Source organism: Heptranchias perlo, chromosome 24 (genome assembly GCF_035084215.1).
Source record: "Heptranchias perlo isolate sHepPer1 chromosome 24, sHepPer1.hap1, whole genome shotgun sequence".
Lineage (NCBI taxonomy): Eukaryota > Metazoa > Chordata > Chondrichthyes > Hexanchiformes > Hexanchidae > Heptranchias > Heptranchias perlo.
In genome coordinates, this window is record NC_090348.1 from 29,125,543 (window position 1) to 29,141,912 (window position 16,370).

General features: G+C 41.8%; 1 protein-coding gene across 2 annotated transcripts in view; it reads right to left on the reverse strand.

Moving 5' to 3' along the window:
- The window catches only part of LOC137341646 (lysine-specific demethylase RSBN1L-like), a 59,397-nt gene extending 43,213 nt beyond the window's left edge, over window positions 1–16,184 (reverse strand). The window contains exons 1-2 of one of the 2 annotated variants that reach the window (XM_068004980.1): window positions 15,586–16,184; window positions 11,459–11,548 (exon numbers count right to left, since the gene is read on the reverse strand). In XM_068004980.1, the coding sequence (XP_067861081.1) occupies window positions 11,459–11,548; window positions 15,586–16,111 (616 nt within the window). In that variant the 5' untranslated portion in view covers window positions 16,112–16,184. The remainder of the gene's footprint in view (window positions 1–11,458; window positions 11,549–15,585) is intronic. The other variant, XM_068004981.1, reaches the window with a different exon arrangement.
- Between the last annotated feature and the right edge of the window lie 186 nt (window positions 16,185–16,370).

A 16,370-nucleotide genomic window follows, 5' to 3' on the forward strand; every position in this document is an offset into this window, starting at 1 on the left:
CATCCTCTATCCTTATTAAACTCCCTATTTTCACATTATCTACAAATTCAACAAACTTACAAATCAAACAATATGCCCCAATTCTGACACTGTATATTTAAGAGTGATAAGAAGCAGAATTCCAGTGTCCTTGTAGCAATTCACACAACACTGAAAAATCATGAGCACCATAAGAGATAGGAGCAGGAATAGGCCATTCGGCTCCTCAAGCCTGCTCCGCCATTTAGAGAGATCATGGCTGATCTGATTTTTACCTCAACTCAATTTTCCCACTCTTTCCCCATATCCTTTGACTCCCTTGCTGATCAAAAATTTGTCTAACTCAGCCTTGAATGTATTTAATGACTCAGCCACCACAGCTTTTTGGGGTAAAGAATTCCAAAGATTCACGACCCTCTGGGAGAAGAAATTCCTCCTCATTTCCACCTTAAACAGGCGACCCCTTATTCCGAGACCATGCCCCCTAGTTTTAGATTCCCATGAGGGGTAACATCCTCTCAGCATCTACCTATCGAGTCCCATTAGAATCTTGTATGTTTCAATAAGATCTCCTCTCATTCTTCTAAACTCCAATGAGTATATACCCAACCTGTTCAATTTTTCCTCATGAGACAACCCTACCCAGAATCAACCTAGTGAACCTTCTCTGAACTGCCTCCAATGCAAGTATGTCCTTCCTTATATAAGGACACCAGAACTGTACGCAGTACTCCAGGTGTAGTCTCACTAGCACCCTGTACAGTTGTAGCATGACTTCCCTGCTTTTATACTCCATACCCCTAGAAATAAAGGCCATTATTCCATTTGCCTTCCGGGTTACCTGCTGCACCTGTATGTTGACTTTTTGTGTTTCATGTACGAGGACACCCAGATCCCTCTGTACCGCAGCATTTTGTAGTATTTCTCCATTCAAATATATTGCTTTTTTATTTTTCCTCCCAAAGTGGATGACTTCACATTTTCCCACATTATATTCCATCTACCAAATCTTTGCCCATTCGCTTAACCTGTCAATACCCCTTTGCAGACAACTTTGTGTCCTCGTTGCAACTTGCTTTACCACCTATCTTTGTATCAGCAGCAAATTTGGCCACAAGACACACTGTTCCTTCATCCAAGTCATTGATATATATTGTAAATAGTTGAGGCCCCAGCACTGATCCCTGCGGCATCTCACTAGTTACAGATTGCCATTTTGAAAATGACCCTTTTATCCCGACTCTTTTTTCTGTCAGTTAGCCAATCCTCTATCCATGCCAGTATATTACCCCCAACACCACGAGTTCTTATCTCGTGCAGTAATTTTTTATGTGGCACCTTATCGAATGCCTTTTAGAAATCCGAATGTACTGCATCCATTGTTCCCCTTTATCCACCGTGCCTTTTACTTCCTCAAAGAACTAATAAGTTTGTCAGACATGATTTCCCCTTCATAAAACCATGTTGACTCTCCTTGATTGTATTATGAGTCTCCAAATATCTTGCTAGTACTTCCTTAATAATGGATTCTAGCACTTTCCCAATGACAGATGTTAGGCTAACTGGTCTATAGTTACCTGCTTTCTGACTCACTCCCCTCTTGAATAGCACACCAAATATGACATTGGGACACAGCTACATAACATGTTATGTAGCTGTCACAGCAATGTCAAGCAAGGCACTTGACAAGTGATTTTCTCACTCTTCTAAGCAGTAATTTTCATCAATAGGTACTCAGCTACTGTTGGTACTGTAATAACAAAATTTAGAACATTGAAGTTTAATGTAAAAACTTGAGATTTCATTTTGTGCTTGGTCAACATTTTCTACAAGATATTGTAATGCCACACTGAAATTCCCCAGGAAAAAGTACAACATACTATAGAAGTCAAAATTACAAGCAGGTCTTAAAACAGCCATGTTTCCCAAGTTTAATGAAAGCCCCTACCAACCTGAACTGAATTTTTTAAAAAAATAAAAAGGTGGATATGTTGCTATTTAGGTTCACTCTCACTATGTCAACTAATAAATTAGCATCTGATGAATTGAGTACAATTTACAAATGGCAATGCTAAAAGTGATGATGTGGAGATGCCGGTGATGGACTGGGGTTGACAATTGTAAACAATTTCACAACACCAAGTTATAGTCCAACAAATTTATTTTAAATTCCACAAGCTTTCGGAGGCTTCCTCCTTCCTCAGGTGTTCACCTGAGGAAGGAGGAAGCCTCCGAAAGCTTGTGGAATTTAAAATAAATTTGTTGGACTATAACTTGGTGTTGTGAAATTGTTTACAAATGCTAAAAGTGTCAGAGCACTGTGTCACCTAGTATTTAGGAGGGACAGTGGCAGAAATAACTTCCCAATGCTGTTAAACCTACCTTGGTATTAAGTAGAGAAGCTGCGGAAGAGTTCTGACTTCTCGGGGTCCAGTTGCATTAGTCTAAAGATTTAAGTCCATTATTGAAATCTCCACTGACCTCAACCTAATTCATTATTAGGATTCCATATGAAGATTAGGTACTGCTCTATCCCATACAGCAAAACATTTCTATCATTTAGCACCAAATGGAATCATCTTCACCGGCTGAAATGCTCTGGAAGATCACCCAGTCCAAGCAGATCTTTACATTTCATATGGAACATAAGGGCCTTCAGACATAGAAGTTCATTGCTCCACTACCAGCTCCTCTTCCTTCAGCACTTTCCCATGCAACCACAGTTGATGCAGCACGTGTCCACTTGCTTCTTCTCCAAAAGCACTATTTAGGGCTCCAAACACACCATGTAAGACAACTATCTAAATATACTTCCTTCATTTTGAATACTGTATTGCCACTCACAGCATGGTCCTCTAACATGGAGACGACAAAACAAAGCGGGTGACTGCTTTTGAAAGTCTTCATTTCGGTCCACCAACACAAGCCTGGCCTCCCGGTGTCACGTCACTTCAGCTTCGACTCCTAATCCCACTGACCTTCACCTTCGGCCCCCTATACTGCTCCAACCAAGCACAGCACAAAACTTTAGGAACAGCATCTCATCTTTCATCTGGGCACTTGGTTATCTCCCCATTTTTCCTGCCAGGTTCTCCCTTTCACATTCCAGCCCATCTCCTTTCTAGAGCCACTTTACTCACTTTTTGTCTTTCTAATTCCTTTCCATATCAACTGCATTTATATAGCACCTTTAATGTAGTAAAAACATCCCAAGAGACTTAGGACAGGACAGGTGACAAAAGCATGGTCAAAGAGGTAAGTTTTAATGCCAGACTTAAAGGAGGAGAGCAGGGGGAGGGGTTTAGGAAGGGAATTCCAGAGTTTAGAGCCTTGGCAGCTGAGGTCACGGCTGCCAATGGTGGAGCGTTGAAAATTGGGGATGTGCAAGAGACTGCCACTGGCTTCCTGCCCCCCAAAACAACACATTCAAAATTCTTGTCCTCATTTATAAATCCCTCTATGGTCCTGTTCCGCCCTCTCTCTGGAATCTCCTCCAGCCTTATGTCCCTTCAAACTCTCCATTACTCTACTTTTTGTGCATTCCCCTCCCTTTGTCCTACCATTGGTGATGGGACTTTCAACTACTTTTGTCCTACCTTTTGGAGCTCCCTCTCCAAACCTCACCACTTGTAAAAATCTCACGATCCATCTCTTTGGCCAATCTTTCAGGTACCATATCCCTACCTGAGTCAACATCAGTTTTCCTTAAGTTTATTTGTGAAGCACCTCGGGACATTTCTTTATGTTAATGGTCAAATATAAATTAAAGGTTGTTGCTGCCCAATCCACGCCCACAATCAGTACCCAGTGACCTTTCCCCTCTCTTTCCTCCCCTCCTTGACCCAAACCCAAGGAATTACTCTGGTCCAGTCAATTCACAATATAGTGCTACAAAAACACACAGAATTATGCAAGATCCTCAAAGCATACACCATCAAGGATCATGTAGTCCATAATATGCCCTAAGTAAGCATGTAAACTTTGCTTAAGTTGATCATTTGAAAATCATAAACTCATGTCGGTTTCACATCAATCAAACTACCATGTCTCTAAGATAATGTATTCTACACAATGACATGCAATTTAGTGGAAATTTGCTTAAAAATAAAAATCGAAAACAAACCTCCTCTGCTTTCTTTTTGTTAATGTACGACTTTGCAGCATATTTCAAATCCATAAAGATTAAAATTTGGTCTACTGGTTTAAAAGTTATACTCCTAGGTTCACAGATTACATAAACACTAGACTGTGTTTATGCACCAAATTTTTACAGCAACTACCTAGAATCATAAAAGTTTACAACATGGAAACAGGACCTTCGGCCCAACGTGTCCATGTCGCCCAGTTTATACCACTAAGCTAGTCCCAGTTGCCTGCACTTGGCCCATATCCCTCGATACCCATCTTACCCATGTAACTGTCCAAATGCTTTTTAAAAGACAAAATTGTACCCGCCTCTACTACAGCCTCTGGCAGCTCGTTCCAGACACTCACCACCCTTTGAGTGAAAAAATTGCCCCTCTGGACCCTTTTGTATCTCTCCCCTCTCACCTTAAATCTATGCCCCCTCGTTATAGACTCCCCTACCTTTGGGAAAAGATTTTGACTATCGACCTTATCTATGCCCCTCATTATTTTATAGACTTCTATAAGATCACCCCTAAACCTCCTACTCTCCAGGGAAAAAAGTCTCAGTCTATCCAACCTCTCCCTATAAGTCAAACCATCAAGTCCCGGTAGCATCCTAGTAAATCTTTTCTGCACTCTTTCTAGTTTAATAATATCCTTTCTATAATAGGGTGACCAGAACTGTACACAGTATTCCAAGTGTGGCCTTACTAATGTCTTGTACAACTTCAACAAGACATCCCAACTCCTGTATTCAATGTTCTGACCAATGAAACCAAGCATGCTGAATGCCTTCTTCACCACCCTATCCACCTGTGACTCCACTTTCAAGGAGCTATGAACCAGTACTCCTAGATCTCTTTGTTCTATAACTCTCCCCAACGCCCTACCATTAACGGAGTAGGTCCTGGCCCGATTCGGTCTACCAAAATGCATCACCTCACATTTATCTAAATTAAACTCCATCTGCCATTCATCGGCCCACTGGCCCAATTTATCAAGATCCCGTTGCAATCCGAGATAACCTTCTTCACTGTCCACAATGCCACCAATCTTGGTGTCATCTGCAAACTCACTAATCATGCCTCCTAAATTCTCATCCAAATAAGGCCTCCAGTTTGAAAAACAACCCTCTACAACCACCCTCTGTCTTCTGCCGTCAATCCAATTTTGTATCCAATTGGCTACCTCACCTTATGTAACAACCTACCATGCGGTACCTTGTCAAAGGCTTTGCTAAAGTCCATGTAGACCACGTCTACAGCACAGCCCTCATCTATCCTCTTGGTTACCCCTTCAAAAAACTCAATCAAATTTGTGAGACATGATTTTCCTCTCACAAAATCATGCTGACTGTTCTAATCAGTCCCTGCCTCTCCAAATGCCCGTAGATCCTGACTCTCAGGATACCCTCTAACAACTTACCCACTACAGATGTTCCCAGGATTTTCCCTGCCACCCTTCTTAAACAAAGGCACAACATTTGCTACCCTCCAATCTTCAGGCACCTCACCTGTAGCTGTCAATGATTCAAATATCTCTGCTAGGGGACCCGCAATTTCCTCTCTAACCTCCCATAACGTCCTCCTTCATTTTTTAAGAAGGCGTCTCACAAGAAGCAATTAGAAAAGGTTAGGCATATGGAATGAGAGGAAATGTAGCAGCATAGATAGAAAGTTGATCAACAGATAGGGAACAAAGTTAAAATCAATGCATGTTGCTCGGACAACAACAACTACTTGCATTTATATAGTACTTTTAACATAGTAAAAAGTTCCCAGGTGCTTCCCAGGAGCATTGTCCAACAAAATTTGACACTGAGCCACATAAGGAGGTATTAGGACAGGTGGTCAGAAGCTTGGTCAAAGAGGTAGGTTTTAAGGAGCGTCTTAAAAGGAGGAAAGAGGTAGTGAGGCAGAGGGGTTTAGGGAGGGAATTCCAGAGCTTAGGGCCTATGCAGCTGAAGGCATGGCCGCCAATGGTGGAGCGATTAAAATTGGGAATGCTCAAAAGGCAAGAATTGGAGGAGCGAGGCCATGGAGGGATTTGAAAACAAGGATGAGAATTTTTAAAATCGAGACTTGCCAGACCGGGAGCCAATGTAGGTCAGCGAGCACAGGGTTGATGGGACTTGGTGCAAGTTAGGCTACGGGGAGCAGAGTTTTGGATGAGCTCAAGTTTGTGGAGCGTGGAAAGATGGAAGGTCAGCCGAGAGCACACTGAAATAGTGAAGTCTAGAGGTAACAAAGACATGGATGAGGCTTTCAACAGCAGATGAGCTGAGGCAGGGGTGGAGACAGTGATGTTATGGAGGTGGAAGCAGGCGATCTTGGTGATGGAAAGGATGTGTGGTCGGAAGCTAATCTCAGGGTCAAAAAGGACGCCAAGGTTGTGAGCGGTCTGGTTCAGCCTCAGACAGTGGCGAGGGGGAGGGATGGAGGCAGTGCCTAGGGAACGGAATTTGCAGCGAGGACCAAAGATAATGGCTCCAGTCTTCCCAATATTTAGTTGGAGGAAATTTTTGCTCATCCAGTACTAGATGTCGGACAAGCAGTGTGACAAATGAGACAGTGGAGGGGTTGAAAGAGGTGGTGGTTAGGTAGAGTTGGGTGTTGTCAGCGTACATATGGAATCTGATGTGTTTTCGAACGATGTCGCTGAGGGGCAGCATGTAGATGAGAAATAGGAGGGGGACTCCAGAGGTAATGGTGCAGGAGCAGGAAGAGAAGCCATTGCAGGTGATTTTCTGGCTATGACTGAATAATAATTGAACCAGGCAAGCGCAGTGCCACCCAGCTGGATGACAGAGCAGAGGCGTTGGAGGAGGATGGTGTGGTCAACCTTGTCTAAGGCTGCAGACAGGTCTGGAAGGATGAGGAGGGATAGGTTACCGTGGTCACAGTCACATAGGATGTCATGTAACTTTGATAAGGGCCGTCTCAGCACTGTGGTGGGGCTGAAACTTGATCGTAGGGATTCAAACATGGAGTTGCAGGAAAGATGGGCACAGATTTGGGAGGCAACAACACGTTCAAGGGTTTTGAAGGGGAATGAGAGGTTGGAGGTGGAGCGGTAGTTTGCAAGGTCAGAGAGGTCAAGGGTGGGTTTTTGGAGGAGGGGGTGTTGATGGCAGATTTGAAGGGGAGGGTGACAGTACCGGAGGAGAGGGAACTGTTAACAATAGCAGCTAACATGGAGGTCAGGAAGGGAAGTTGGGTGGTCAGCAGTTTGGTGGGAATAGGGTCGAGGGAGCAGGAGGTGGGTCTAATGGTCAAGGTGAAATCGGAGAGGGCATGAGGGAAGATAGGAGAAATTAAAGGTGCGAGTTCAGGGCAAGGGCAGGGGGGAACCTTACGGGAAACTTGGCTTGGTGGGCTGGTGGGGGGGGGCAGCAGCAAAGGCAACTGAATGGATGGTCTCAATCTTAGTGACAAAGAAGTCCACGAGCTCCTCGCACTTTTTGTTGGAGGTGAGGGTGGAAGGGTTTAAGAAGACGGTTTGTGGTGGCTAAGAGAAGCCGGGGGTTACCTTTGCATCCTGGAATAGTGAGCAGTTTTGGCAGAGTAGAGCAGGATTGAAAGTGGTGTAACCCAGAGGTCAGTGCTGGGCTCACTTTGTTCATGGTATATACAGATAATTTGGATTTGGGCATAAGGAGCAATGCTTAAATTTGACAACACAAAATTAGGAGATTTAGCAAACAGTAAGGAGGACTGTAGAAGATTTCAGGAAGACAGACAGGTGACAAATGCAATTTAATGTGGTTAACTGTGAGGCAATACATTTTGGGAGAGAAAACAAGGAATGAGACCATACACCCAATGGAAGAACACTGAAGGGTGTGGCTGAAGAGAGACACAGGAGTTCCAAAGCATAAGTCTCTGAAAATACAAGTCCAGGTAGATAAAGCTATAAGAAGAAAAAGGCCAATGACATTTTGGGGTTTTATAAATAAGAGCAAGTGTAAAGAAGTAATGACAAATTTATACAAAACATTGGTTAGGCTACAGTTAGAGTAATGTGTGCAGTTTTGTGCACCCTATTATTGAATGACATTAAAGCTATAGAGAGCATACAGGATAGATTCACCAACCTGATGCCAGTGATCGGAAACTATGGTCTATGAGGAGGGACTTTGGACATCAGGACCATTTCCACTGGAGCAGAAAAGGTGAGGAGATTTAATAGTTTTTTTTTAAAAAATGAAGGGTTTTTACAGAGTGAATAGGGAAAGACTATTTCCTCAGGTTGAGAAAGTGATGAGAGGGCACTAATTTAAAATTGTCATTAAAGGGAGTAAGGACAGGCATTAGAGGGTTGCTGGAGCATGAAATGCTTTGCCACAGGGAGTGGTTGAGGTGGACACCATTGCATTTTTGAAGGGAAATTTGGATAAATCTTTGAAGCAGAGAAAAATGTCGGGCTATGGGGAGACAGCAGGACAGTGGGATTAGTTTTGGATTACTTTAGCAAAGAGCTGGCACAGACACTCGCTGAAAGGCCCCCTTCAGTGCAGTAACCTTCTATGGTTCTATGAATGCAGCACAATAGGTGGTCATTCTTATAATATTAAAAAATATGCTGAGAAATCTTAAGAACTAGTAAGCCAACTCTACTAGAATGCACTTAAAATGGGATAATAGAAGTAGTCTAACATTAATGTAAACATACTAACTAATTCTTGAAGTGCAAGTTATTTCACCTCACACGTTGTATCTATGGTAGGTACAACAAATTTATGCTACTCTTAATACATTTCAGCCAGCAAATCTAATTTTACCAAGACCTCATTTACATTTAGACATCTGTACATTTTGCTCCAGAGTGAAATGATACATTTCCACCCACAATTCCTCAACCAGCCAGTCAAGGGATGCAGGAAAAAGACAAGAAACCCTGCTGCTTTCACACTTCAATGCCAGACTGCACAGCTTCATTGACATTTAGCGAATGGTGCACACCAGTGGGATGGAGGGGGTTGGTGTTCTGAGAGAAAGAGCTTTCATTTGAATATTTACAGCTAATGTTTCAAAGCAAAATTCATTTTCATCGCTGTCATAGGAACTTCAATACAGTATTTAGTGAATTAACATCTCATTTTGTACAGCACATGGTTTAAAAAAATCTGCTCTTTGCACATGTAAACAAGCACCACAGCCAAGTTGCCCACACTGTAGTAGTTTTACTATATAAAAGATTTGTTTACTTACCACGTACACGCCTGGTGCATGCACAAGATTGTGTATTATATAAAGCAAAATTCACCCAATGGATATTCAGATATATACAAATAGAGTTGTTCATGGTGGAATTTAGCTACTATACTTCTCTGGTTGGGTCAGAAGTGCATTTTTACAACCAAGTAAGTTCATTTACAATTAACAACTAAGAACAAGTGAAAATAGCCAACAAAAAAGATGAATTTCACTGTCTGTATATACAAAGAAAATAACTAAACATGTAGGTTGTAGGATTGTAAAATAGCATTAATGCCTGGTCTTCTACACTTGGCTGATGCTGATATGACCCAGACTTTATTACAGACCCAGAGTCCTAAAGATAAAGGGGACCACAGCTTTGAAGATTAGACTAAGTCAATAAGTATAATAATGTGATTGAAAAATGTGTCACTGAATTGCAGTAAACAGTTAAAAAAGAGTTTATGTGACATTACAATACCTATAAATTTAAGAGAGCATCCTGGAGAAATTGGCGGCAGCTGTTTACACAGACCTATTTCACCTCTGGACCAGTATTTCAATCCACCCAAGGTACAAGTCTCTGCTAGCAACAATCCTACATGAAATGAGTTTGGGCAGTTTCAACCAAAACCACTGTTGGCATGGGTCCACAGCAACTCCTCCGATATACTTCTTAATGAGACTACAAGGATAGCTAATGTGGGAAGGGGAAATGTCAAACTGGTGCAGTAGAGAAGTGAACAAGTGTGGCTGTAAAGTCAGGGAGGAGTGGAAGTAGTTTCACTTTCGGCTTCCTTGTCCTATATTTCACCCTGAAATACTTAATACTGACATGAGATACCAAAAGGAAGAAAAGCATTTTATTTGTGCTATCACTGACATCTGTCACCATGACAAACACAAAACCTCATGACATTTATTTTTAAAGGTACATATATCCTTTTTGGCATGGTGTAATGTACTTGCATGTTACTCAGAGTATACTGTATAGCAGTTCTTCATGTGATGTAACCACCCTTCATATCCTTCCATTATTACCTAATGATAAAATAGCTTTAATAGCATTCAACTTTAGCTTTTTCAGGTCACGGAATCCTAGAGAACAATGAATCTGAAAAACACAATTCACTAGTCATACAAACTAGCATTTAGTTTCCTTTTAAAATACAGACTGCATAACAAAGATGGCGCAAATTTGCATTTCTAAGTGCTGCAGTTAATTACAAACAACAACTTGCATTTATATAGCACCTTTAATGTAGTGAAACATCCAAAGGAGCTTCACGGGAACGTTATCAAACAAGATTTGACACCAAGCCACATAAGGAGATATTAGGGCCGGTGACCAAAAGCTTGGTTAACGAGGTGGTTTTAAGTAGCAACTTAAAGGAGGAGAGGTAGAGAGGCGGAGAGGTTTAGGGAGGGAATTCCAGAGCTTAGGGCCTAGGCAGCTGAAGGCGCTGCTGCCAAGGATGGAGTGATGAAAATCAGATGCGCAAAAGGCCAAAATTGGAGGAGCGCAGAGATTTCAGAGGTTGTAAGACTGGAGGAGATCACAGAGATAGGGAAGGGCGAGGCCATGGAGGAATTTGAAAACAAAGATGAGAATTTTAAAATCAAGGCATTCCCAGATCAGGAGCCACTGTAGGTCAGCAAGCACAGGGATGATGGGTGAACGGGCCTTGGTGCGAGTTAGGATACGGGCAGCAGAGTTTTGGATGAGCTCAAGTTTATGGAGGGTGGAAGACGGGAGGCCGGCCAGGAGAGCATTGGAATAGTCGAGTCTAAAGGTAACAAGGGCATGGATGAGGCTTTCAGCAGCATATAAGCTGAGGCAGGGGCAGAGATGGGCGATGTTGCGGAGATGGAAGTAGACGATCTTGGTGATGGAGAGGACATGGGGTCAGAAGCTCAGCTCAGGGTCAAGGTTGCGAATGGTCTGGTGCAGTATCAGTGGCCAGGGAGAGCGATTCAGTGGCAGGGACCAAAGACAATGGCTTCGGTCTTCCCAATTTTTAAATGGGTGAAATTTCTGCTTATCCAATGCTGGGTGTCGGACATATATTACAAATATTTTTTTGTTGAGATCAGTTCAGAAAATGATAATTCTGTTCTGACAAAAGGTGATCAAGTTGAAAGATTAACCCTACCTTCCTCACTCCACAGTTGCTGCCTGACCTGCTGAGTGCTTCCAGCATTTTCGGATTTTATTTCAGAAAATGAGAATGTTGTTTTCCCCACTACAGCACACATGAAAAAAGACAGCAAATATGTTAAAAAGCAGTCTGGTTACAGGCCAGATCTTGATTTGTTTCACTTCTGGTGTAGTCAAAATTAGATAATCTGAAGTTCAACCAACTAATCAAATAGGCCAAAGATCATATCCCAACATGTGACAAACATGGTTAGAAAGTTATTTCACAGCATCACTGGCCGCCGAACTTCAAATACCATGAATGCATTTGCTAATTTCAAAACAATGTTACAACAGCACCAAATTATTGACAAGAGCATTTTCCCCACAGGTCCAGTATTAGAAATTGGCAAGCATAGACTGGACAATAAAAAGTTATTTCCAAATATCTGTCAAAACAAGGTCACCATAGGCCATTCAGCTCCTCAAGCCTGTTCCACCATTCAGTTAGATCATGACTGATCTGTACCTCAACTCCATTTACTCACCTTTGATACCCTTTATCTCAGGCTTGAAATTTTCAATTGACCAAGAATCCAGCCTTTTGGGGGGGGGGGGGGGGGGAAAGAGAGAATTCCAGACTTCTACTACCCTTTGTGCAAAGAAGTTCTTCTTGATTTCACTCCTGAATGGCCTGCCTCTAATTTGATTACGCTCCCTTGTTCTGGATTCCCCCAGAGGAAATAGTTTCTCTTCATCTACCCTATCGAATCTCTATCATTTTAAACACCTCAATTAGATCAACCCTCAAATCTTCTATATTCAAGGCATACAAGCCAAGTTTATGCAACCAGTCCTCATAATTTAACTCTTTAACCCCACCACACATCAGTGAAGAATATAAGGCTTTACTGATATTTTACATCTGTAAAGAATACTTATGATTAAATATTCAAACTTTTTTTTGCCATGTCTGGTCACAGATAGCTGGGAGCACCATATGACATGACACTTTCTTGCTTTGCCATTCTTTTCCTACTTTAGATTATTCTACACTCTTTTAGGTACTCATCCCTGCTAATCCTTGGCCACAGCAGGCAGCCTAAACCAGCTGTGTTTGAGATGGCCACTGCATTTGTGGACAAATATACCGTGACCTTTCTTGCCCATGGTCAATTTTTTTAAAAAAAGGACATTTAAGTGATCAAGCCTCCCCCTTCCACAGAACATATATAGTCTGCCCCATCATGAATGCTGCCATTTCAATTAATCGCCTGATGAAAAGTCCCTCCTAACCTCCAAAGACACAAGTAAAACTCCCAAAATAATCTAAAAATGTCACTATTGAACCCTGACTGGTTGCTTTGTGCAACATTTCCAAATGACATTTCCATGGTCTCAGTAACACAGAAACCATCATGTCCCAAAATGCATAGATGGCCATATTTACCTTTACAGTCCTCATAATCCTTTTAAATCAACATAGTATTAACTGCTTTTCTGTGTGTCTATTCCACACATTCAGTGGAGAGAAGATACATTTCTTTATTTCTAGTCTTCCATAAGGCTAGTTAGTTCTAACAATATTTAGCTTCTGCTAGGTATTTAACAACAGTAGTCAAAAATCATGCCCCCATAATTTAGCCAACTGTGACACAAAGCTATGCCATACCACTTGGAGAACACAGTTCATCACGTAGATCAATTCTCAACAGTAGAAACAAACCCAATGGCATAGGTCGCACCCAGGTGATCCACAAAAGCCTCACTTGCCACCTGGCATGAATAGATTCCCTATCTAAATCCAAGCATGGAACATTTCTGCAACAGGACAAACTAGTCCTGTTAAATTCATATATTGTAGAATCATGCAGCACAGTAGGCCATTCAATCTATCGTGCCTGTGCTGGCTCTTAGAAAGAGCTATCCAATTAGTCCCATTCCCCTGCTCTTTCCCCATAGCCGTGCAAATTTTTCCTTTTCAAGTATTTATCCAATTCCCTTTTAAAAGTTATTATTGAATCCGCTTCCACCACTCTTTCAGGCAGTGCATTCCAGATCACAACAACTTGCTGAGTAAAAAAATCTACCATCTCCCCTCTGTTTTTTTTGCCAATTACCTTAAACCTGTGTCCTCTAATTACCAACCCTCCTGCCACTGGAAACAGTTTCTTTCTATTTTCTCTAACAAAACCCCTCATAATTTTGTACACCTCTATTAATCTCCCCTTAACCTTCTCTGCTCTGAGAACAATCCGAGCTCCTCTAGTCTCTCCACATAACTGGTCCCTCATCCCTGGTACCATTCTAGTAAATCTTTTCTGCGCCCTCAAAGGCCTTCACATCCTTCCTAAAGTGTGGAGCCCAGAATTGGACACAATACTCCAGCTGAGGCCTAACCAGTGATTTATAAAGGTTTAGCATAACTTCCTTGCTTTTGTACTTTATGCCTCTATCTATAAAGCCAAGGATCCCAGATGCTTTTTACAGCCTTATCAACTTGTCCTGTCACCTTCAAAGATTTGTGTACGTAAACCCCCAGGTTTCAGTTCCTGCAATATAATTTAGTTTATATTGCCTCTCCTCATTCTTTCTTCCAAAATGCATCACTTCACATTTCTCTGCATTAAATTTAATCTGCCACCTGTCTGCCCATTTCACCAGTCTGTCTATGTCCTCCTGAAGTCTGCTACTATACTCCTCACTGTTTACATTTTCAAGTTTCGTGTCATTATGTGGTTCTTTATCAAATGCCTTTTGAAAGTGTATACAGAGCCTTTATGACAAGACTTCTCCAGAGTTGAAAAATCCACAACCCAAAAACTCCACTAAGAAAACTTTCACTTCAGAGATTTACACACTGTGATCAGTCAATATGAACACCAGCCATACATCACAAGAGTTTTCCACTCTCCCAAATATAACCCTTCAACTTTTCATTTAATACTCACCAAGATTTTTTGAGGCAGCCATAGCATAAAAATAACACAGTGCATTAGCTAAGACATTGAGCTGTGTTGTTCACAATACTTTCAGGAAAATAATTAATCTTCAAATCTTACTCAAAACTATAAGCTTTACACAGAGGGGAAACAAAGTACAAAATACAAGCAATCTTTTCCACATAAAATGGGCCTAAAGCCTTGGTGCCTTTAATATAAATATTGCTTTCTTCGTCAGGTACATGTCCTCAGATTTCATCATTCTGACATCATGACGAGTCTGTAGCTTGCCTGCATCATGAACTAAAATTATGCCAACAAACAGCTGTTGAACCACTAAAAAAAGCAATGGAAGGCAGCTGATTGACAGTGCTTCAGGCAGAAAAGCATCATTGCTGTCCCATAAGAGATCACCAAATTAAACAGCAGCACCCAAGGACTCACTCCTGGCAATTATAAATATACTTACCTTAAACATTTCTTATATTTTTAAGGCACCAAGACAAACAATATGAGGGCATTATGTGGGAAACTCCTAATTTTACACATTACTTTCCCTTTACATGGAGATCTCTCTAAGTTCATTGGCAGCAGAATTTATATATGAATTAAAAAAATATTCAACACTATATGAATCAGCAATTTAGTAAACTTTTACTTGTAAATATTTAACCTCAATTTTAATTGTTATTGACATTTCTAAAAGTTGGGCAGGGCAACCAAAGGCATAGAATAGGATTTTAAAAATAGGGAGGAAAGTGGCAATGTGGAGGGAACTGGTTAGAAACACGGTGACTGAATGAGCAGTCACCAATGATTTATTAAAAGTAATTTTACAACCAATTAACTTAAATAAAAAAAATCTTCAAAGTACAGTAAAAATGTAGTAACTTGTTAGTTAACGTTTTACTTAAAATACAGGACTCACTATACAATGTTAATAGTAAGACCTCCAATAATATGTATCATGTTTGCGAAGTTAGATTCCGACATTTCCAGAGAAGAGGTTTTAAGTTAAAGCCGATTTGCCGATCTCTGCTACCCGGCTGGCGCCAAAAATTCATCTGGGAACAGTGCATAACACAGTAGCTCCATTCAGGTGCAGCATTCGCAGTTACTGTCAACAATACAAAAAAAACAAAAACACTAGATGGCAAGTGGGGCTCAAAGTAATTTAACTGCAAAATATGCAGAACTGTACCTTTCTGGAGTAATTTGACGTCGCCGTTTTCTTTCTTGGCCCTGTGTTTCTTCTCCTTCTCTTTGCTGCTGCTGCTGTTGTACTTTTCCTTGGGAGGTTTATTGGATTTCGAGTGGAGGTAGAGCGGCGAGGTTACGGAGCTGTAAACAGGAGGAAGGGGACGAGGTGCAGGGGCAGCCACCGTATATTTAGAACTAACGCCGAGTTCCGGGCAGCGTTTGGTACTGTTCCCGCTGCTCTTCTCCCGGTCTCTGTCCCTGTCTTTCCCATCATTACCCTTCTCCACCGGTAACAAACTAGTCGGCGGCGGCACCGCCGCGCCACGCACTTCCACTTTGGGTTTACCGTAACCGTCGGGAAATGGCTGCATCTTCCTTTTCTTCGCCGCTGTTTTACTGTGCTCCGAGGAAGATTGTAAAGCCGGATTCACTTTGAGAATCTCCGCGTTGGGAGCTGGCGGTAGATCAGACCGCTCGTCACTATCGTTTTTCTCCACCACGACGCGTACATAACTCAACTGCGCCATCTTGAACCGTGGGCAAAAAAAAACTACTCTTGGCCAACGCTTGTTGGTGTATCGGAGTCAACCTAATCTGAGCAACACGCGCGCTCGTTGATTGGCTAGTTTACACGTCAATCAGATGCTGGATCGCTTCCGTTAATATTGCCAGCGGAAACGGTAACGTTTAGGAAAGGAGCGGGATTTCCGGCATCAAGTTCGTATGACAGGAAGTCGGGCGGTTCGAAGCTTGGGTCTGTGCAATCCTGAAAGATAAAACAAATTA